Here is a 24,652-nt window from a genome sequence, read left to right as displayed (position 1 = left end):
TTTATCCCGACCGTTATTCCGATCTTTATCCGGCCCTTTATCGCGATCTTTGTCCCAATCCCGATCCCATTATATTCGCTCCTTGTAAATAGGGTAACAATGATTACATTAAGAGCTTGTTGTTTCTATTTTTGTCAACTACGAACGTTTACTTTGTAGCAAAGGCTTGATTGTTCTGGTTTGCCGAGATTAATCACCCCTTTCGTTGCCCTACAATCTCTCTTTGACAGAAGTTCCACGAATGAATGAAACAAATTTTCCATAATTTGTTTTAAGACTTGGCAATTGATATTTCTTGTTGTGTAAACATAAAACAATGGTGTTTACAAAAGTTTATATCGTATTAGAGTTGTTTTCTTTCTTTTTTATTTAATGCAACAAAATCATCCATTGATAAGAAAAACAAACCCTCCTCAGAAAAATCGTTAACTTTTGAAAGCCGTTATGTTTTATGACTAAATTAAAATGTGTATGATATAGGGATTAGATGCATGGAAGGCAGAAGATTAATTCTTGTTTATTATGTAAAGTATGTGAGAAACTATAACATTTGAAAAGGGCCTGCTTATGTTAAAGAAGAGACGAATGTTTGGTTTCGATATTGGCCGGGTACATTAAAAACCAACGCGCAAGAAATCAAAGTTTAAAGACAGGGTAAATTGCTTTTTGTTACAGGGTTTCCATTCGGACAAGATCACGTGATAATAGCATCATTGCTCTGTTATTTTAAGTTTCTGTAAAGGGTATAAACGTGGTGATTTCATAAGTCAGATTTAGTCTAATCGTTAGCTTGCTCGTGCTCGTAGGAGTCATTATAAGTAGAACTCGACATTTTATCGCTGATAGCCGAACCGTTGCTATAAAGGAGAATTTTCGGACATATCGTGGACGAAGATAGAATCAGAATAAAAGCGAAATTTTTTCCTTCTTTCTACTTAGGCCCTCAGGACTGAAAATTTCTACCAGTTCTTTCATTTTTCGCATGCTAGAATTTTTGAAAATATCATAAACATAAGAGAACCATGACTTTAAAGATGGTAACGTCATATACAATAATAATAATACTACTAATAATAATGGATTCATTCCAGCTTATCCACAAAGTGGCTCTACATCTGGAAAATTTACTTTCAAAAATTAAAATAGCATTTAAAACATAATCAAAACTATCTGAAAGAAGTATGGTTAAGATTAATTATACGATATTAAGTCGCTTAACGGCTTTTTCTTTAAGAGTCTTGAAAAGGCCTTCACGGAAAAAATGAAGATCTGTTTCACATCTTAAAAAAGAGTCCAATGAGTTAAATATACGTGACGCTGTGTCCTGGAATGTCCCTCTTTATATAGTATTTGTCGTTTAATAACAAAGTTATCTTGTCATTTGTCATCTTGAAAAATATATTATGTTAAATTATATTATATTAAATTATATTATATTATATTATATTATATTATATTATATTATATTATATTATATTATATTATATTATATTATATTATATTGTATTATATTATATTATATTATATTATATTATATTATATTATAGTAAGGTTTATTTTATTATGTTATATTTTATTATGTTATATTATATTATATTATAATATGTTATATTATATTATATAATATTATATTATATTATATTAAATTATATTATATTATATTATATTATATTATATTATATTATATTATATTATATTATATTATATTATATTATATTATATTATATTATATTATATTATATTATATTATATTATATTATATTATATTATATTATAGTAAGGTTTATTCTATTATGTTATATTTTATTGTGTTATATTATATTATATTATAATATGTTATATTATATTATATTATATAATATTATATTATATTATATTATATTATATTATATTATATTATATTATATTATATTATATTATATTATATTATATTATATTATATTATATTATATTATATTATATTATATTATATTATATTATATTATATTATATTATATTATATTATATTATAGTAAGGTTTATTCTATTATATTATATTATATTATATTATAGTATGGTTTATTTTATTATGTTATATTATATTATATTATAATATGTTATATTATATTATATTATATTATATTATATTATATTATATTATATTATATTATATTATATTATATTATATTATATTATGGTTTATTTTATTATGTTATATTTTATTATGTTATATTATATTATATTATATTATAATATGTTATATTATATTATATAATATTATATTATATTATATTATATTATATTATATTATATTATATTATATTATATTATATTATATTATATTATATTATATTATATTATATTATATTATATTATATTATATTATATTACATCATATTATATGATATTATACTACATCAAACATGATATACTAATATAATATAACTTTTTCCAATGATGTTATATTTTGATTTAATTATGATTTAAGTCTATTTCAACTTAACGTATTTTTATTTCTTTGGTTGTGAAGTTTTATTTTGCGAAAATAGACTAGTCTTATGAAAAATCCTTAGTAAAGTTTCCATCATTATGTATTTATCAGAGTATCAAATATAACATGATACATTTTTCAGTATGATTTCTTTGCTGTGTTTCGGCAAATGGAGATTTGCTATCTTTCCAAGCTCCGAAAATATTTTGCAGATGAAATAAGCAGATCGCTTGTTATTTGATTGTTAACTTTCGAGTTTTATTTAGAATAATCTATAAAATTAAAATTGATTCACATTTTTCCTTGAAACTTTCTTGTGGAACTCGCTAAATATTGAATTTTTGTTTGCTGCTAATTCATATTTGATTTTATATTTGAACTTAAATATTTGAATTGAAATATTATACATTTTGGCGTTCTGCATGATTCTAAAAAGTGTATACTTATTCAGCTATTTAAATATGAAATGGTGTTTTGTTTAGCTTTGTAAACATTAAAACAGGATATATTTTCATTTGCTGTTAAGATTATAAAAAAAGTGTGAATAAAGTTGAATAAAAATATAAAAAATTTGAACAAAAATTTGAGTTTGAAAATGTTTTGAAATACATAAGCACACTTGGTGTATCGAAGAGGCCGGTTTCAAGTTTCAGTTTCTTGCTGTTTTCGATCATCAAACAGATCGATAAACAGTAATTTTTATTAAATGTTTAGAAACAATTTTTATGCAAGAAATATTTTTGTAGTTTTCATCTTTGCGTTTTGTGGTAAAACCCAAAGTATTGTAAAAATCTATCCCCTGCTTTTACTCAGTTTTCACACCTTTTTAGTTAGAATGATATTCTTGCTCATAGCATTTATTAAAACTTGAGATAATGTTAAAAATTTGTCCAATTTCTTATTTGTGTTCTAGGTTATTTATATCAATCAGCTGACCAAGGAGGTTTATGAGTACGTAAAAGGAGCACTCAAGGGTGTATCTGGAATTCATGAGAAGAGAAGTGAAAAACTCATCAACCGACTTCTTAACACATATAAGGGAGAAGATACCCAGTTTTAGACATATTTCTTACATTAACTGGTCATTAGATACCTTTTTTATCAAATGACTTTTGATGCACTTTGATCATTTGATATTTTATACCCACATTTTTTACTCGAGGACCTGAAAACTATTTCCCTAAAAATTTCTCGCTCGATAAATGCTTCCAATATTGCTACCAATAGGATTTTTACTTTGAATGTTTGCAATCATAGTCTCAGTGAAAGGAGCCGTGAAGTGCGTGCTCTTATTTACCTTTTTAGCTTACCAATACAGGAAAATCTTTGCAGCATATTTCTCTTTATAACAAATACCTGGAATTGAAGCCAAATTATAATTGTGGCAGATAAACGTGAATTTCAACAAATCATATGATCCGATATTTCATAATGAAGATTAATTGAAATTGTTTTATTTGATCATATGAAAATATTTTTTTTGATTTTTTATAAATACTTGGAAGTTTAAGTATTCTATAGATTCAGGGACAATAGCTTTCTGGTCCAGTTTTATATTTCAACGCACTTTTAGATATTTATTTTTTTACACTTGGGAGCATATGAGTCACTTTTTAATAAAATTCTAACCAACTATTTGATGCCACTGTAATTATGTATTTATTTCTACTCAATATGTAAATCTGTTTTCTTCCACAAACAGAGTGATTTGCCATTAGTGATACACAACAAATAAATAGAATAAATGCACGTTTTCTTTAACATATACTAAAAGCAATATAATTAATTTATTCTGGCTAATTAAACAGGCGATTAGGTTGTGGCCTTCTTTAAAAAATCAATGTAATTTATACGTAAGACGTGTAATGCGTTTTTGGCGTTTAAGAAACACTTGCAAGACTCAGCATAAGTAACATGCCTATAGTTTCACAATACCCAACCTATCACCCCTCTTTGGTTAGCTTCTTAATGGTTTTGTGGAAGAAATTTTTAGCTACGTTTTTGCAAACTGCACGTTTTTTAAAGATTATTTTTGTAAGATATGCATCATCTATGTGTCCAAGATTGAATTTTATTTTTGATATTCTGGTTTTGATTAACGTACTGAGATTGTTTTTACTCTCCGTAGTCTATTTTGAGAATATTTGAATGTTTGGAGACCATGCTTTAATGAAGTGTAGTGCAAAAGGTTAATTAGTAAGCCCTTCCTTTTTCGGTTGTCATCGTAAAACCGAAACTGACGTCAAATCTAGGTTCCCCTTTTTCCCCAAAATTAGCCAGCAAGAATTTTTGCTAAGACTGAAGTTGTCGAACAGTATGCTTTGTTTCTTTCCACACGTCAAGCCTCTTATCGTCGTTTGCAAAAGAGAGGCTCTGAATAAAAGTCACTCCCTCCTCCCAAAGTTCACTTCTATTGTTATGATGACAATAGGAAATACATGGGCAACTGCCTCCGACGATAGGGGATCGGGGAGAGCATGCCCCCACTTTTTCGAAAACGAAAAGCTTTTTATAAAGATATTTTATTAGTTGACTTTAATTTGCTCTTGACCCCCTTGCAACTTGCGTCGGTATCCTTTTGCTAGAAGACCTTTTCGTGCAACTATGAATAACTTTTCCCCGAAGATAAAATTATCGTGATCAAGTACCCCATGATAATTCCTTCTCAATCAAATTCTTAATTCTAGACTTTTGCATGTGTTTTCCGTGAACTTACTTCAACAAAACTTGGTTGTGCTCGTAGCGTCGAGTTTATTTGGCTTGTTTGTGGCGTAACTTTGAACTCGTCAAGTTTACGGTGAGTAGAATTATTTGTTTGTTTTATCACCTAAAAGGGGTACGATTAAGACATCTACCAGTCGTGTTTTTTTGGTATTGTAAAATCTTTTAATGCATATAATCATTAGAACTTGTGCCTTGAATATAATGAATAAGCTAAGGTTTTCGTCATTTGTCTCCTCCCCTTTTGAAATATCCAGGTGTGAAGTAGCTGAAACATTGGAATGGGCCTACATTTACAAACCCCAACTTGTCCAAGTTCACAAACAGTCAGATTGTTTAACTTAACCATAGTTATTGCATTATTGAATCGAGATTTAATTGCCTGAATGGGAACTGGTATTCGATAAATTTTGCAGGATTGGGGGGGGGGGGCTGCAGCCCCTCAGCACCTAGTTCTCTCACGCCTATGCATAGAAAAAATGCAATACCTAAATGAGTATCTTTCATCTTTCATACGATTAAATCTAGAAGCGCGCGCTAGCTAACAGCCAATTATTGAACAAGGTTTTTGACTAGCCAATAGATAGATAAACATAAATGTACAAAGATTGAAAATAATACCATGTTGCAATATTTCTGTGCTGTTTGGTGCATAATAATCATGTGCATTATAATCAACTTGCCCCTTTTCAGGAGAAAGTGTTTTCGTTCTTTCTTGTTAAGTTAAATCTGCATTTTTCTACCATTCCCCGGCCGTTCAAGCCTGTAGTCCTGTAGATTTCAGCTCCATGATCTTCTTGGAAACTGCTCAAACTGGGGCATGAACGAATTTCAGATCGGAGATGCGAAAATTGATCTTTTCGACCAAAAAAATTTAAAATGCGTTAATGATCGGATACGTTTGCAAAATATCCATGGACGGATCTGCAGAAATATCTTTATCCAATCACATAAGACATTTTTTGTAGGCAACATCTACAAATTTCCGGGTTGAAGGTGCTGATGTTAAAAAGAATTGCAGAATAAACATTTAATGAAGTTATTGGAAAAGATTTTCTTAAAAAAGACACAATTAGATTGATTCAATTAGAGAATTGTAGCAAATTCATGGATTTGAGATTTAACTGAAATCCAACATTGATGTCCACGCAACTTTTTCGTGGGTTATTCGACATTTTCTTTTTGTCAACTTTCTTTCCTAAATCTCTTGCAAAAGCAAAGCAATGACTTTCGCTTTTGGTTTTGAGCTATGAGCAATGATATAAAAATAATTGGCGTTTTACGCCCTGCTGACAGTGTATTTGAGGGGGTGAACAGTTGTAACTATCATTTGCAATTGCGCATCTGAGAAGAAAGACATATAAGATAAATCAAACATTTGCACCCAAACTCCATGGGTGAGCTCCTAGCTGTCCGAAGGAGAAACAGCCGATAAATTGAAAATAATTTGGAAAGTTGTTGAGTGGATAATCGACACTGTGCAAATTTCTTTTTGAACCAATTCTCGACCACTGAGGCAGTAATTTGTAGATTGAAACTTGAGCAGTAATGTCTTATCTTTTTCAACTTTTAGTGCATTTCAAATGTAGATCAAAATGAGTGAAGTTGTGATTAGTTTAATTTGCTTTTTTTGCGTACAATGCAACTGATATTTCAGTGGTTTAAGATAAATAAATTTTACACTTTTTCAAAGCTAAAAAAATATACGTCAAACTTTAATCTATCAACGTGTTTTCGCGGCCCATTGATCTTTTGAGCAAACTCGGCTCTATAAGGGCATAATGGAGATCACGTGATAGCAACCAGCGAAGGAGATTGGATGTGAATTGTCACGCGCTGACTTGTTTTCAAGCGACTTTGGTAAGCTCGCTGGTACCAGCTCGATCAAGATATGGGGACACCAAAGAGAATTGATTATTAAAATTGTAAGGTCAATGTTAAAGAGAAAGGATAGTGTCGGATAAGGACAGAAATTCGGGTGCAATCAAGTTCCTTATAGGCAGAAGAGGTAAGGGGACTGAAAATGAAATTACGGCATTTCATCTTTGTTTTGTTATTAATCGTTATTGCAAAATGTTCGAAACATCAGGGACACCGTAAGTCAAAAACGTCGAAATCAAAGCAGAATCCAACACACAAAACGAAGTTACCTTTATCTCAAGTTGAGGTACAAACGGAGGACGAGGGCAGCAAAGCACCAACGAATTCGTCGCATCTCAGGTCGGCTTTAAATGTTTTAGCTCCTGAAAATGACGTTAAGGCAAACTCGGAATATGAATCGCCGCTATTGATGAAGACAGTTACAGAGAAGTTTCATAGCGAAATGCCGCGATCATCAAGTAGCCCAGATGGCCTAAATTCATCGCGAAGTGATGTAGTTTTTGAGGTCATAAACATGGAGCCGTACTCCTCGTGGAAGTCGCGTTTGAACAAGAGATTTTTCATTCTAGCAGCTCTTTATGTTGTATCAGGCCTGGTCGGTATCCTCGCAACGTATTGCATTGCCAGATTAATTGTTTCTAGGAGAAAACGGCATAGACAGTATATGCTATTGACAAAATCGGACATGGGCTACCATAAAGGCGGCGGTGGCATATAAAGACTCCAGAGAACAGTTTATAAATAGCTGCAAGAGAACTATTTCAAGTTTTGAAGAAATAGATCCGCACCGTGTGGACCACATTTTTGAATGGCGGGAGTCGGTCTTCACCCCTGCCATTTCAACTAAAACATTTTGCTAGGCGAATGCCCTATTTGTTCTAGCAAAGAATGTATATATCCTTTCATTTCAAGGACACACAAATTTGCTCGGGAGGAAGTGAGAAAAGAGCAGTTGATACGCAAGATTGGGCCTAGGCCAAATTGGTGCACATTTCCGATTCATTTATTTACGTTTTGTGAAAATGGACAGCTCTTGTATGTTGTTACTGAAGACGACAGTGAACATTTTACTTCGCCAAATTGAAAGGCAAAGTCTCAATACACAGATGAAACTTATTTTTAACATTAAGATTTGCTCCTTTGTAACGAATAATTCGGAAACAATTAATTTCATACCAGTGAATTTTTTGTTGTCGTCTTGTCTTGTCCTTCACAACCTTCACATACTGATTTGTGCTATTATACACTCGCCTGTTCAATGAATTATAGCTTCATCCTTTCAATAATAGCTATGTCGATGTAGTTATTATCAGCCAAGGCTGTGCCAATCATCCCTAGAGCAAGTTCATGAAAAGAACAGCTTTTCGATAATAGTGGGAAGCATAACATTTGGTTAAGTATCAATAGCAAGGTGTTTGTTTAAGAACCCCATATAACAAATAAATCAAATAGCTACGACATTTTCTTGCATTCCTTAGTGCCCTAGTTCCTTTGTGCAGTATAATCCCCCAGCCAAAGTTGCTTACTGATGCTTTGTAAGATATTATTTCACATTAGTGAGAACTCTTTATATAGCCAAAACTTAAATCTTAAAAGACATAAAGATAAATCAAGCAGTATGGAATGTGTTCCGATATCTCTTTACCCAATGGCCATTTGTTCAATGTTCAGAAAAAACGTTTCAAAAAAGACAATTTACAGCCAATTCAATGTTATGAATAAATACGCGTACCAAAAATAAGACACAAAAACACCAAAAACAACAATTTTCGAAGCGTCGTTTGACAATTGACATGAACATGCCGCTCAGATTTCAGTATAATGCCATAAATGGTAACTGTTAAATACTTGTTAGTAGTTGCTTGTCTTTTACATCTACAAATCGGATGGGGGCACTGGAGACGAAAAGACTTCACGGTAACAAAGTACAAAGCCTTCCTTTTCTCTAGGGCAATTGCTAGTTCAGGACGGACAGCGTTTAGCGCTTTACAATGCAGGAATGACAGACAATTACGCAAAGTTAAACTTGTCCTTTTCCATTAAGATATATTATTAATCCAAACAGTATGCAGTGATTCAAACAGTACACTATCAGATTTAGTAATGGGGTCTCGCTGGGTTAATTGACATCCGGCTTAATTGTTAAGAATGGCGCATAGTAACAATGAAAAAAATTCGTTAGGCTGGTCAACAATATGCAAATGTTACACAAATATAACAAATTTATCTAAAAATTTTCAGGTAGTAAATATTTACAGTCCAGCTACTAAGAATATCGGCCAAAAATCATATTCATGATAAATAAAAATTATCTATGAAAGCTTGGAATGCTGGCTGGAGAAATCTGACCGGCATAAAAAGTCACACACGTTCAACAACTGACATCACAATTTGACATCTACAGAAAGGTTTGATAATCGGACATTAAGTAGAAAACTACTGAAGCGACTGTGAAAATATATCTATGAGATCGTAGGATAATATTTTGCTATAGAATATACAAACTAATAATAAAAATGATAAAACAAAACGCTAAAAATACTTTTATCTACTTGTAAACGGTGAAAAGCCCGATATCCTAGACACGACTTGCATCTGCATAAAACATTACTACTGCTTAAAATAATAACAGTTCTGCAGATTCTCCATCAAATGGCCAAATACGTTTTTTAATTATCATTCGCAATCCAATTTCGGTTTTTCTTTACAATTAATTATCTACATCTTATTATCAACTTGCAATCTCGTCTCGGATCATGTGCTTAGGATGACGTCATTCACCAGAAGGGGTTGTGAATATTGCAGCATCGACTCTAAACAGAAATTTGAGGTGTGGAGTTCAAGCAACAGCTTACATCGCAAATGCCGATCCAGATGTTTTTCGCTGGCTACAAACCTTTGATAAGCTTTAGACCAAACTAATTACAGAAGGATTAAAGGGTGTGCGAGCATTCAGGGGGGGAGGGGAGAGAATTACTTCGATTACTATGGCGTATGATAAGCTAAGAACAGAATAAAACAGAAATTTTTCGAAATGGAATGATGATTGTTATTAGAGCTCAGTGATGCATTTTTAGTATCAAATTTAAATATTTTATTAGCTTATCATATGCCATACAAAAACTCCGCACCGTGTTTCATACAAAAACTGTTTGACCCAATATTATATTTACTGGGTGAAGGTGATTTTTTCTTAGGGCAAGTAACCAACATATCACTTTATTTGGATTGGCATGGTTTGGATTGGCTTGGCCTTGTAATGGATATGTGCAAATTCTAGAAGCAACCCCTTCTGATGTATGGTGTCGGATTTGAATTTACAAAAGGGGTTAAATTATAAATTTCGTCAAGTTATTGAACATAGAAAGTTTGTCCTCAGCATCGATTTTCAGTCTTCGGTCTTCAGCGTGATTATTTTTGGTATCATAAAGCACTTGTTTGAATAACAGGCAATTAATTTCTTGAACTGTATAACAGTAGAGAGTTGAATTTTGAGCTTGTGCCCAAAGACTCGTTTCCAATTCTGCCTCATTTTCACACTATGGCTTAGAATATCCAAGAACATGTTGTCAAAGTTTGATTGTTGGAGGCATTCATTTCCAAGGGTATCAAAGACAGGAGTAGACCGGAGCTCGTGGAAACTCTAACCAAAGATAACCCTTACCGCAGGATCGGCTTCTTCAGGAAGTAACCTGCAGCTTGTCGAGGCAGCCACAACTTTCCGTAGCTGAAACGTGGGGGTTCTCACCTTTTTTTGCTTTGTCGTGGGCATGGCACTCTTCGATTTAAACCCAGTGAACCTCTGGGTTGGCTGGCACGTTGACCTTGGGGCTCGTGAAGAAGGACACACGTTCCCTGGAAACAAGATAATATAACTGAATTACTTGATTGATATAACATTTAGAATTGATGGTAAATTCTGCGTAGATCAAGCATTCTCAGATCAGGGCTTTATCAAAGGGTTATGTTGTATTGAAACTTTGAAATAGGTTATATTTTTAAGTAAATTTTCGAGCATTGCAAAGCTTACGCATCGCGAGCAGCTTCATCGCGTAGAACTAACTTAGAATATTATTTCTAACGTTAACTACAAAAATATTTGGTGCTTGATGACAACAAAAGCTCCAGTGGGCATCCAGCAATTGCTAATTTTTCATTTTTCATTTTGCCTTGACTTTTTTCAAAAAATTTAGAGCCTTGAAAACAAAGCTCATTCTGTAACTCAGTATAGGAGATCACACGTTCACGGAAATTTCCCCGAGACACGCACCTGAAGTCCAGTTTCTCAGCTTTGCTAGGGTCTGTTTTCATCAATGCTGTGAATTTCCTTTGGGAAGGAAATACTTCCCCTCGACTGCTGCGTCCTTCGTGTTCTGCCGTCTCCATAAGCTTTCTAAACTGTTTATTTTCGCCAACCCATTCTGGTAAATTTCTCCTGCCATCTATTTTCGTATCCTCCATGACTTGCCTGATGTCTTTCAGTCTATTAATTTCTTCCGTTAACTGGGCCTTGAAAAAACGAAAAAGTATAAAACTACCATTTTCCCACGCTCTTTCGATACATTTTGAAGACAATACTTCTTCGGTGCTACACAGAGCTTCTTCAGTCCATAAAATCTACTTTATTTAACATCGTTCTTTGATTTGTTGATTTCTTTTGCGTTTTGTCCTATGTTTAACTATAATAGTGGAATTAGATAAACTACAGAACAGGTTAAAAACTGCCCCCAAAACACGGAGAAATCCCATGGAAATATCAAAATACTTTGGTATTGACGAAAAAAACTTATAATGAAAAGACAGTATATTTATCGACAAGAAATTACAAATTTTGATAACATAAATACAGAGGTCATCATGAGTAAACTAATGGATGACACAGAACAGCACGTATCATGATGACATAACTTCTAGATAAGTGGAAATCTAGTCACGATTTAAAAGACTAAGGGAGGGAATCCATTACTTTCGGTCCCTCAATCTAGCTCAGGACCAAAAAAGAATGCTGGAGGTCAGAGGAGCTATACATAGCGTAGAAAAGCATTTCTAAGAAAAGACCTTTCGTAGCAATTGGAGTGGACATTTAAGTTCATGGTTTTATAAAGAGAAAATATGTCACAGCTTGAAAGCTTACAGCTTCCTAAACGTACCGTTTTACAGGGAAGGAAAAGCCATATTTCAAATACAGGAAATTGTCACTTATCATTGCCATGTACCCACATCTATTCTACTAGGTCAAATGTTCCTACTTTCAGATCCATACAAATTTTGTTAAAACAGCTTATTCAAACTGCACCAGACGTTCGCCGTAACACCTTTCGCCATTACTGACCCATCATATTGGACTTTCAGCTTATAATCACGCAAGAATGGCTATCTCAGTGAGCGTTTGTAAGAATTTCATCTTCTGAGAATCAACTGCCAAGTATGTTAACGACGAAACAAGAGAAAGAAGAGATTATACGAGATATAAATAGCACTTAACCGGTGCATTTTTTAAAGCCCACGAGAAGTTGCAGAAAAACAACAAGGCAATAACTTTTCAGAGGATTGAATTCCAGGCCCTTGTTACAACAAAAAATATACTCAAGAGTTCGGTGACTGTGGAAGGTGGCCTCAACAGTTAGCAAAAATATTGCGGTGCATTACATCCGGACGGAGGATGACAGACAACCATAAGAACATCTTCTACGTAAAAAAATTGTGAATGATATGTGGCATAAAATACCTGTTTCAAATAAGCCGCCTGTAATTCCATCTCGAGGTCATAATGTGTTGGCATTCGAGGTCGTCGTTGAATCGCTTGCGCTTGCTTTTCTGCCAGTCTCTAGAAACAAAGATCATGAAAAGCTTGTTAGAAATATTAAAAGTCAGTTAATGAGAAATCTCTGAGCATCGCAAGGCTAGCAATAATTGAGAATACTAGACATGGGGGGCGGGCGGGGGGGGGGGGGGGGGGGCTATCTTAGCTGATTCGGACAGGAAGTTCTCTTTGCATTTCTCTTCAAGATACTTCTATAGGTTTCAGAATGGCAAGGAAAATCGGAAGCATAATACATTGATACTACTATGGGCTCATCAAGTGCTATAAGATTTGTAAGATTATAGTACAAAGCCATAAGATAAATGCCACAGACATAGAGACAATTTTTGCTAACGTTCGAGTACCAAGAGACCGCATTGCTAATTTCTGAATTGCCCGCAGCTTCGGCTACGTAGAGGATAACTTCTTGGTCCAAAATGTTCCACAATTGAGAATATCATAGTGATTCTCGGGCCTGAACAATTGTGGTCCTGGGGTCAAATATTTTGGCAAACGCACGACATGAAAACAGTTCGTGTTCAGACTTGAAAATTCCTTAAAATTCTAGCTTTCCAGAAATTCTAGTTAGTGGTTTTGAAAAATGAGAATACATTTTTTGCAACTATGTTCAACGTAAGATTTGAACTTGCCGGCAAAACATCCAGGAAGCCTCTTCTAATTAAAATCATTGCCGGGGTTAGGACAACTACGATTACAACTATCTTTGGTATTCAGAACCTTCTGTGCCCTTTGCATTCAGAACAACAACTTCTACTAAGTTTTAATTTCTCTTCTAACATCTAGACAGCCGGAATCCATGCTACTCGAAGGACAAAAACCAAACAATTTCTACAAGGGCAACCCTAAGAAAAAGTGACAATATCACCGGGGTACGACGCGGGATAGTCGTAGGGATAGTTGCAGGGATATAGGATTACCTTTGATCGTCGTATGCTCCTCCTCTCAAAATTATAACGAGACATAAGCGGTTGTGGATGTACCAGACGCCTCGTTCCCGTGCAATCAGATGAGCTACGCAGCAAACTATTTCGACTGTTTATCCCCACACCGTTTGCTCTATTTGAAATAACTTCTTCTTGAGATAAGGATCTTCCAAATGATTCTGAGGCCTGGTTACTTCCATCCGACAAAATCTCACCACAACTGTTTTGCTCCTTTTTGTCCGCTGAACTGGTTGCGTGTGTGTGACTGGTCCTTGCTTCAGAGCATACATTTCTGGTGTGCAACATTTCAATGCCACCACCACCCTGCAAAACAACTGATGTTAGACATCTTTTACAGAAAACGATCCAAAGGAAGATTGATTTTTGCATCTCTAAACGTTGCTAAAAACAAAGACCGGGCTGATTTGTCGTAAAATCGGTTTATATCAATTGACGATAGAGAAACTCATTTCTTCGGAATACTTTCAGGAATATATTTCCTATTCCATCTCTCAGACTTTGTTTGATACACGTTAGGTTCTCGAAAAAAGGAAAGGTTCTCTCCGTGGATTGTGGATTGAAGTACAGCATAAATATCACCATCTCATGGAGAAATTACACAATCCAACAGCATATATGCTATCTAAAACTATATATATCTTATAACGACTTAAACTTTTGAAAAAATTTATACTAATTATCTATATGTGTATATTTTTCAGCAATCTTAAGGATTGACTAACATTGACGCATACGATTTTACTGTAGAAGGTAAGTGTCAGCATTTAACACATGATTTTCCGAAGATCTTTAGTCCAGTTAAGTTTAGCGCTTATACGTGGATTAGATAATGCATGTTCTAGCTGAGGGCTTCCCAGAATTGGTCAGTATACAACTTATATCTTGTCTCATTCGCCTGATGAAGTCCTAAAATATTTTTTGGTTGTTGCGGCAAAATGAAATTCTTAGAAATTCTGTATTATCACATCCCCGAACATATCTGTGTACGAAACTAGCAATACTTTTGAAATCGAAGCACCAAGTATGGTGATTATGATGTTGATAATGAACACCCCATAAGGTGAATCCCGTTTGAAAAGTAGTACCTCAACTTACTGTCAGTAAACCCATTTTCTTAAATCAATGCTAGTTTCTGGTTGAATTAGCGGGGAACAGATGGCAAGAAGTCAACATTCAACTAAGGACGGGGAAGACATTCGATAAATTTATACAGAAACTACATCCTAGCAAAGTATTAGCCATTTCTGTACTATTTTACAAACTTAAAGATCATAACGTCCACCGTCAGACCGCTTTAGCACTGCAGTACCCTAGCTAGCGCCACCAGGAGATAGAAATGTTTGAAAATACAATATAATCGAATGAGAGGCATCGAATTTCTGTCACATGATTGATGAATCCCGATCGACGAAGCCTGGTCGATCCCACAAGTTTCTTATTACGCATTCCACTGTAAACTTAACGGTGACCAATCGCTTTAGGTTAATCTCTGTACAACTTCAATAAACCTCAATAAATTCCACCTTCTTGAATTCGTTTTGCACCTTATAATTTACTGGCTACTGAAATCCAACCCACCGAAATGACCTTCGCCTAACCAAATTGCTTTCAAAAGGTCTCAGTGCATTGAATTGTGGGCATCTTTCGAGGCATCCATAGCAAAAAACATAGCCACAATTACTGTTTTTAAGAAATTTCAAAACTATGCACCATCTTCTTAAATCAATCTAGAACGCTTCTGTTCATGTCGGATATTTGTATTCTGCCACGGTTTCATAAACATTTTCAGTTGATTTTAAGGCCAGAAAATGGATTTTCTTCAACTTTGCTTTATAAGAACCCATATCAAAACCTACCGAGACCTGAGAGATTACGCATGCACAAATTATAGTGTTAGGTTTGTGACGTTGTAACGAGATGCAGTGCTGTTTTTCTGTCTGGTAAATTGCACTGCTCAACGTACTTTTCACTTCTGCAAAAACTTACGTCACAGTTTAGTACAAAAATACAAAACTTCCTTAAGAACCTTTTGCTTTTTAAGAACCTTTAATCAGAATTCTTCATTAAAACTTCATTGCTTGTTTTTTGGAATCTCCTTAGGCCTTCTGTACTTTTTTCGATGACGAATTCTAAAAACATGCATGCTTAGTTGCTTACCCATGAACTCGAGCGCAGTCGTGTAGAATCCACCTCCGCATCAACAGATGTTTGCTGATCCGTCGCTCGCTTCATATTCTCAAGAGAAACCGACATTGGCAGCATCACCCCGTTCTTTACCTTGATCAGCTAAAACGGAAAGAATTATATCTAAAACTTGATTTAGGATATTTAAATGGCTAAAAAATTTGTTGGAATTGTCCGTAGATGACCGATACTTCAAGGAAAATAAGAGTTTAACAAACTCACTCTGTTACTGAGGAATGTGTACCACTTGAAGCCTGCGCCATTTTTGGCATTTGCTAGATGAACACGCACGGCACCCTGTAGAAAACCACAAAATACGTTCAAACAGGAAATTATATGGAACATAAAAAAAAATCAGACATAGATCGATTGAACAGTAGAAAGATGAAAAACCTAAAAATAAGTTGAGACAAACAATAAATGGGAAAGCACAACGGACAAGATAGTTAACGATTACTTCGAAAATGAGAAGTCTCTTACCAAATACTCAGTACTGCTTTCATCAATCACTGCACATAACCTAAGTTCAAGAGTTTTGTTCAGCACTTCCGTCTAAAAAGTGAACATAACATAATCATCAAAACTTGGCATTTATCAAAACCGAACAGATATTTTTAACATTGTAAAATGGCACGGTACTGGCACTGTAAAGGATCACCCTTGTGATTATGTTCAAGTTCCTTATTAAGATTCCTTATCAAATATAAAATATTTATAAATTTGTTTGAGATCCAAGCTGGCTCGGGATGTTTGTTTAAGAATCAAAACGCAGAATAAGGTGCAGCCTTTGGGCTGAGACGATCTAAGCCGGCCGTTTGGTTATTGAAACCAGGTCTGCTGCTCTTTCCACCGCTCTTTCTAATATCAAATGTTTTCTGATTGGGCTTTCCGAAACAAGGCTAATCCCAGTAAGTCTGAAGAATTTTAACCGCCTGCATGATTTTCATCTTCAAGGATCTCCCAAAATCTTAATTTCCTCTTTTACTTTAAAAATTCTTTTAATGGTACAATGTCAGCATAGGTTTAAGGGGAAAATTAGGGACCTCCCCCGATTAAATTCTTTGTCAAATGTCGGGAATGCATTTGAGAAAATGCTTGTTTACATTCTTTGAAACCTTTCTTTCTTTTAGCAGTAACGAATTAATAAAGGGTCAATGCAAACAATGCCTTTGTCGCACAAATCTGTGACATTAAAACACTTAAATCATTTTCATTTGAAAATGAGACTGAGTTGAAAGTATTCAAAATTGAGGATAAATTACCAACTTAAGTCAGCACTGCTACCCTTAATAAAAGATTATTTCTGCCCCAGTGTAATGCAAGATTTATTTTTTCTGAAAACAGCATCCTAATCTTAGACACAAGTTATCAAATAACAAGAATTTTGTTAATCAATAGATATATTGCCTTTCCTTTTCTGAGCCAAGTAATCATTCAGAGAAACTCATAAGTGACGCTAAGATTCTAAGAAACAATATACCCGATCGATGGTAAGTTGAAAGATTTATTAAATCACGAACAAAACCGTGACGCAACTCAAGATGTTAGACCGCGTGTTTGCCTATGGTTTAAGTTTGTGTGAATCAAATTTACGAGGAATGCTAGGATTAACGGGAAAGATTAAGGAATGAGTGGACTGAAGGAGAATTGATGTTGATAACGAATATTTGATCCAGCCAGCAATTGTGCTCAAGGGGGATGCTCGGGTAGCATTTTCCGACAAAATGGTTGAGCCTTCTTTTAAATACAGGCATTTCAGAAAATTTGCCGACGAACCACTCCTACATGGCAAGACAACTCATCATTTCTGCAAAATAATTTTTTCCAAGGGGGTGTCACAGCCTTCCCCTCCCCGTGGTGACGGCCCTAGCAGCAAGGCAACTATAGGAACCAACGAAAACATTACTTACTCTAGGAATTTTCAGTATGAATTGGTCGTTAAATACTGGTTGGCTGACATCACTGGAGCGACGAGTTGCGAAGCACGCGGTTTCAACGGCATCGTAAGGCAGAAGTGTCCCTTTGATGAACCTAAATCATGAAGACAACATTATTGAGGAACAAATTTAAAATAGCAGAACTTTTAAACAAAAACTGAAAAGCTGGTTCTGAATCATAAACATCACCATAAATGACTTATAATGGCCAATCATACTGAGTATTATCAAGGGTCTGCCACATGAAAGGATCTGCAGTCAGATCAGAAACTGGAATATAATTTGACTCGAAAAAGGAATATAGGCTCAGGGAAATGGCTGCAAAATCCCTTAGGATACGAGTGTAGGAGATGTTGGCTCTCATGTGGTGTCTATGTAGAGAGGACACGGTGTCATGAAATTACAGCACTTCATCATGATTTTCTACCAGGGTCACGCTCAGAAACCAGACTACCTCAAAGCTCGAAGGTCAACAGCCTTGGACCACTCCAACAAAATCTGAATTTATAGAAGAAACCAGATCTTAAATGACATCATAGACTTTGACAAAGGCACTCACAGAAGCTTGATCCCACAGTTTTAAATTTTAGGATAAAAGGGATTGCCTTTCTGCTCAATTTTCTGCTCAATATTTGTAATGATTTTGCTTGTATGAATCAAACAAACACAGTGTTGCAGAAGTTAAGGCTTTTGTTGAAATCTGGTTTGTCATACATTGCGAGACCTACCCATTTGTACAAGGAAATTTCAGAAGCTAGCCTTCTAATTTTCTACAAATGATATTACCCGGGGGCTACATTGTCTTAAAGAGCCACTGCAAAGCAGAGTACAGCCAAGCAGAATCAAGTCTGTTACAAAATCTTTACATAAGCTACAATCAACGAAAGCCGTGAATAACAGAACAGCTTCCACCAGTTTGACGTATGAGGTGATTTAAAGAGATTTGCACCACTTATGGAACCTACATGCAGCGATTAAAAGACCAATAATAGGGCAACATCAACAGGATACTGCTTCCATAAGGTTGGACGTCATACAGAACTTGCCTTCAAATATATGCTTAACAAAGCTGTATTTAAGAAGTAGAAGTGTAGTCTCTCTAAGTCTGCAAAGCTTTGGTCATCACACATTCATGTAGAGACATTTTGTGTTACAGGAGGCTAAGAGAATACAGAACTCTGACTTACACTTCAGTGATGTGGCTGAATGAGAGATGGTTTATGTTTTTGCCTTTCTCTATCGAAATCACTAGTTTACTCTGCTCCAGCTGATACCTAAAAGAAACAGACAAATAAATCTAATGCTAGTCAGGTTTGGAGAAAATGCTGACAGTACTAAAATGACTAAAATATCAACTTCCGAACCGTGAACAAATAAAAAACAATATAAAAATAAACTTACTCCAATGCCATTTTTACTTGAGCTGCATCAAATTGGTCATTATCCGAATACCTGAAAGAGGTGAAAATAGGTTTGTAAATCTTTGCATGGTATAAAGAACTAGCAATAAATGAATAGTCAAATTGTACATGAAATAATGAACAATGCTGAACAAACTTCAAATGCACATCTTAGATAAATGAGCTAAAACTGGATTGGAACACATATAAAAGTTATGTGAATGGCTTCGAAAATGGAAAGTCAAAAAGCACAATTATACTAATTTTCAGCAATTTATTCCATACTTGCAATATATTTTGATACTTTGGCGGGAATAACTATGACTCTTTTAACTCTCTCAAAACCGACATGGTGGAACAAATTTTGGCTGGGCCAAGTATAGCAAAGAAGGGTACACGTGTGTATATAACCCAGCCTACTTGTTGTCTAATAGTAGCGTGCCACACATTATGCTATAATGACACCCTATTCTGTTAACAAGAGCGTCACCCTGTTATCAAAAAGTCACTCCACTACTCCACTATTACTCTTAACTAGTTACATGCCCAGCTACATTGATCTGGGTAATCATCGATCCTTTTCCCGTACGTGCGTTTGGCTGGTTTTACCAGTTGCAAAATCTGTCAACCTCAGTTGGGCTAACCACAACCACCCTGCTGAGGTATTTTGCCCGGGTTACAAATTCGAAAAATAACGTCTTTTCAGTTATACCAGAGTTGTCTAATGAGAAGCATCGTTATGGAGTTGAGTTGGATAACTAAGCAACTGGATGACCAATGGTATAAAGAAGAGAACAAATCTAACCATAGAGATCCGACAGAATTGCCACTATATGTCCGACAAATTTCTTTATGGTGAGCTTCGAACACCCCGCTATCCGCAGCAACGGATTCATCAGACATGGTTGCATACACTTGGCTCTTCATGTCGGGTCGCTGTTCACTTCCATTCGTTACCAGCCCTCTGTAAGACATGTAGTTCGACGCAGCAATCATATCAGGAGATTGGATGTTCATTGTGAGTCTCCCTATTCTGTTAACAAGAGCGTCCATCTAGAAAAGAATAATCAAACGGAGGATAAAGAAAACGAAAGATTTCTGCAATACCTTTCGATAGTAGTTAACTCTCCAAAACCACTTTATTAACAGTGCCAAATATGGCCTAAAAAACATACTGGAAAAGGCCTAACATTTAGCAGATTCATTCAGACAGTAAAAGCAGAAAAATTGGTCAGGGGATTTGAATCATTTTTGAAAGCTGAATTCAAACCGTTACTGGAGGAAACATTTGTTGACTTTTTCTAAGGTCTCTATGAAAAACTGTAAGAAACTATTATTAGAATGTATATACTGGCGAATACACAAAACAATGCTTCGAGTGACGTTGATTGGCAGCAAAAGTTCTACAAACCTGAATTCTATCTATGGGATTCGTGTCATTGTACTGGCCATGTTCACCACGTGACTGCATATTTTGATACAATGACCCCGTGGGAATTTTGTTCCATTGCAAACTATCTTTGTCACAATGTAGAGGCGAAATCGGAGGGGATATTGAATACAGGGAAACGGAATCTTTAGAAGACGATGAGCCCTTTGATTGGCTGTTGTTTGTTAACGTATTGGCGCCTGAACCGGTGGACTCTAGCTTTGTAGTCTCGTATATCGGTGGGCATTGATTTGAGACTGTGTGATAAGTCGACGGGAAATATTCATTACTGCTCGAAAGATGAAGGCCGTCTGGATTACTGGCCGAATGACTGAGGGAGTTGAGAGAGCCTCTACTTGACGCTGACAGAGAGTACCTGCTTCCTGTTGACATTGACCCGTGACTCGAGGTAGATGACATCGAAAGAGTGCTTGTCGACAGACTATAAAGATATAATGATAATAGTTAATATCGGGGTATACCATTGAATATTCTTTCTCTATCACCATGACCCAAGTAAAAAAGACGTATGACAACATCAAAAAAGAACCCTGGTAAGAGGCCATTCTACCTCGGCAAATTAAGCAAAAAAGTACTGTCCCTAAGGCCCACTGAGAGAAGGACAAGGGGGGGGGGGAATGTCTCATAGGCCCGTAAGCAAAGAGGGACCCAATGGTAATTAAACTGTCTGAATTTGAAATGCAACTCCTTATAACTTAGTAATTACAAATCACAACTGTACTGGGAATGTTTAATGACGCTCTATAAACATAAATTGAAAGAAAATGAAGTATTCTACGCATTTCAAATCAATATCAATGCATTTTAGGTTTATTGCATTTGGGGAGAAAGGGACCCGACAATGGGCCTGTCCTTGGGTCCAGCATGGCTGGTCGGTATATTAGAACTTATTTTTTCGAACTTTTTCATGATCAAAATCATCACAACGTTTTGAGGATAATCAATATTTACTGTAGCCTTAAAAAACAACTTTAATTTTGATAAACACGCTTATGTTTTATGATCCGTGGTGTGCCAAAGGAAAAGCTTTCTGTGGAATGATTTTCGTTGTACCGTGCAACATGAATCAAACCAAAGCCTAATCTAATTCTAATAAGATAGAACAAAAAGCAATCTTTAGAAAGTTATTGCAAACTCTAGGCTGATAGTGCCACCAGCGATGATAACCTAATCGAACGTTGTTTCTTCGTGGGCATTTTGCGTCAGTACGCTAAAGGGCCTTACGAAAGTAATCAATCACGATCTCCGCAAAAAATCGTCTTCGCGTTACTGGCCTCTTGGCGTTACTGGCCTCTTGGCGTGGCCTAAGTTTTGATCTTTGAGAAAAAACATAATAGAGGATTTTGCATTATTACAGCTTTAAGTTTGCTCACTAGATTTTTTAATCGACCAATGCATGCAAAACAAAAAGATTTAGGAGGAGTCCTTATTGGTCTGAAAGGTTCTGATATTTCAACAAAGTTTTCCCTGAACCGTTGCAGGGTGACAGAACTATTTTACTGAAAGAGCTCATGCGAAATGCATTAATCTAGTCAAAAGAAATCTTAAACCTATGTGAAAATTTGAGCTGGAAAGGCCTTATCTTACTTGAATCACAGAAATATTCACTGAACCGAATATGGTGCGATCAACCTCGACGAAACAGGGCTGATCTGTACATATTCTGAATTCTTAGGGCCTAAATCAGCGAATCTTTGCCTTAACGGTTCAAATATCATTCGCGTCTAAAACCACTCCTATTTAATACGATAAACGGGTCTCAATAAAAGCCCAAGGACGTGAAAAACGTCCTGAACAGAAAGCTCATTCATTAAATCGGAATCTAACACTTAAAACCGCCGCGACGAAAATACAAACGAGCTAGTCACAGAGAATTAGTTAGTTGCTAAAATTCTGAAGATGTTGATACATTAACAAGCTGCGGTTTCGTTGTAATTGAAACTTGGCTTTGAAGATATTCGTATTGTTTTACTGTTAATGAAATTCTTAGGATTTAGGCTGATGGCGCGATGGGAATTTTATCTTCGACTTTCCACTAAATCACCTTAGCAAAGAATGTTATATAATACATCCATGGCTGTGTTTTGCTGGAGCAAGCTTTAAGGTCTCTCTGGTGAAAGTACAATCATTGGTAGATGGCAACTTGATGACAGAAATGCAAGTTAGTTTCCAAAGACAGAAAGGTAACTGACTAGGGCCCTGGTACACTGTGTGGTTGTGGTCGAGGATCGTGATTTCTAATTTTGAAACATTGATGGGAAATGTCTGTTTATTCTGAAACCCAATTTGTTGCGTGAATTATAAAATCTTTTATCGACGAAGGGCAACAGCTCTTTAGAGGAAACCTAGTAGAAAAGGTTCACACAAACTCTTTAAAAATCAAACCCTTTCTTGTGTTGATATGACTCTGGTTTTATCGTTCTAACAAAAATATTCCTCTATTGCCATCTCTCTTTATTAGTCTACAGACACACCACTTTGTAAAATGCAACTGCATCAATTTATGATTTACTGAAGCTCCCAGTCATCTTAAAACATTTTGTTTACATCACCACTGTTTACATCCCCCTTAATCTGGCACACTCAGAAACTATATATTATAGACCCATAATGCACTATCGTGTAAAGCATTTAGAAATAGTATATTTGTTTCTGAATCTTTAAATATCCGCAGTAAAAACAAGATTAATAATTACCTTTTTAGCTTAGTTTCCAACATGTTAGTTAATCTCGTTTTCTCATGCAGCATGTGTTGAAGTCGCTTTCGTTCTCTTTCGAGTTGCTGACGATCCTTCATAACTTTTGATGAATACTCTCTCGCTGATTCAAGTTCTAACAAGAGTTTTTCTCGCTCAACTTCTAACTGTATCTAAAATTCGTTGAAAATGCACCATTATTGACAAACAAAGCTACATTTTGCCTTAATATGTTTGCACACATTTTTATAAGGAATTCTAAATCATTAAAAGTTGCTTAATAAAATGTGTCTTGAAATTTGGGCTGACAGAAAACTTTAATAGTGCAGCCAATTCATTTAAATTCAATCTGAAAAGGCAGCCTAAAGTGGTACATCTATGAACAAAACAATATGGCTAATAGAACGCATCCTAATAGGACTAAACTTCGATCGAAGTGCCAGTGACAAAATTCTGCTGCATTGCCCGCGCGAGGATAGATTGCTTCGTGTCTGTTAGCCTCCGTGTTTCACTCGGGAACACTGTTAACAGAGAACTAGTGACCAGTTTCATAGGGATTAAATTTGTAAAAAAGCAATATACGACGCTGTTCAGATTCATCCTAGATTATGCCATATTCACCATTTTACATCCCAACTAATAAAGCGGCCTGGTATTGTGCGATTGGCTCAAATGATTATAAATCACATTCATAAATATGGTGCTACTTCAAAGTTTATTTAGGCTGGGCCAGACTGCTTTGGTTGTATGAGAACAGGATTCAACGAGGGTATCTCAACGCACAAAGGCCTAGGGTATAATGCAAGGAAAGGCCCCAATTACAAAACAATGTAAATACGTCAAAGGCGAAATATCGGCATCTTTTCACCCAATTAAAGAAACCAATAGCTTTTTTATGTCCTGCTGTTCTCCATAAAATCTTTGTTAAGAATTCAAAGAATCTTGTCCCAGGAGTGTATGCTTTTAATAGGAACATGATTACTTTACTGTCTGCGACCAGGGACAATATACGTCTTGTGATGAAAATAACAACGGCGCCAGGATTCATTGCCTATAATCATTTTACAAGACAGAGATCGAACAAAATTCCTTTCAAAAGGTCAAGTTGTTTTCTGAATCAAACACGCGTGGAAGACCTTTATCGA

At 35.3% G+C, this 24,652-nt stretch overlaps 2 protein-coding genes and 1 long non-coding RNA gene across 6 annotated transcripts in view; 2 read left to right on the top strand and 1 right to left on the bottom strand.

Annotated features, from left to right (window-relative positions):
- The window catches only part of LOC135686704 (acyl-coenzyme A thioesterase 11), a 93,557-nt gene extending 88,984 nt beyond the window's left edge, over window positions 1-4,573 (top strand). For all 3 annotated transcript variants that reach the window (XM_089108989.1, XM_065202996.2, XM_065202997.2), the window contains one exon: window positions 3,384-4,573. In XM_089108989.1, the coding sequence (XP_088965115.1) occupies window positions 3,384-3,530 (147 nt within the window). In that variant the 3' untranslated portion in view covers window positions 3,531-4,573. The remainder of the gene's footprint in view (window positions 1-3,383) is intronic.
- Window positions 4,574-8,766: 4,193 nt separating this feature from the next.
- The window catches only part of LOC135686085 (protein KIBRA), a 23,642-nt gene continuing 7,756 nt past the window's right edge, over window positions 8,767-24,652 (bottom strand). The window contains exons 9-21 of the mRNA XM_065202249.2: window positions 23,508-23,680; window positions 20,773-21,232; window positions 20,167-20,414; window positions 19,363-19,413; window positions 19,149-19,235; window positions 17,935-18,055; window positions 16,505-16,576; window positions 16,247-16,321; window positions 15,998-16,126; window positions 13,814-14,143; window positions 12,801-12,899; window positions 11,343-11,581; window positions 8,767-10,927 (exon numbers count right to left, since the gene is read on the bottom strand). Coding sequence (XP_065058321.2) covers window positions 10,858-10,927; window positions 11,343-11,581; window positions 12,801-12,899; window positions 13,814-14,143; window positions 15,998-16,126; window positions 16,247-16,321; window positions 16,505-16,576; window positions 17,935-18,055; window positions 19,149-19,235; window positions 19,363-19,413; window positions 20,167-20,414; window positions 20,773-21,232; window positions 23,508-23,680 — 2,154 coding nt within the window. The 3' untranslated portion in view covers window positions 8,767-10,857. The remainder of the gene's footprint in view (window positions 10,928-11,342; window positions 11,582-12,800; window positions 12,900-13,813; window positions 14,144-15,997; window positions 16,127-16,246; window positions 16,322-16,504; window positions 16,577-17,934; window positions 18,056-19,148; window positions 19,236-19,362; window positions 19,414-20,166; window positions 20,415-20,772; window positions 21,233-23,507; window positions 23,681-24,652) is intronic.
- The window catches only part of LOC135686086 (uncharacterized), a 23,913-nt gene continuing 13,401 nt past the window's right edge, over window positions 14,141-24,652 (top strand). The window contains exon 1 of one of the 2 annotated variants that reach the window (XR_010516050.2): window positions 14,141-14,590. This is a non-coding gene — a long non-coding RNA (uncharacterized LOC135686086). Of the gene's footprint in view, window positions 14,591-21,230; window positions 22,995-24,652 lie in introns of those variants that run through there. The other variant, XR_016143835.1, reaches the window with a different exon arrangement.

Source organism: Rhopilema esculentum, chromosome 6 (assembly GCF_057945365.1).
Source record: "Rhopilema esculentum isolate cy_ngs chromosome 6, ASM5794536v1, whole genome shotgun sequence".
NCBI classification, from domain to species: domain Eukaryota; kingdom Metazoa; phylum Cnidaria; class Scyphozoa; order Rhizostomeae; family Rhizostomatidae; genus Rhopilema; species Rhopilema esculentum.
The sequence above is the reverse complement of the archived record's forward strand: the minus strand, read 5'-3'. Positions and strand labels throughout refer to the sequence as shown.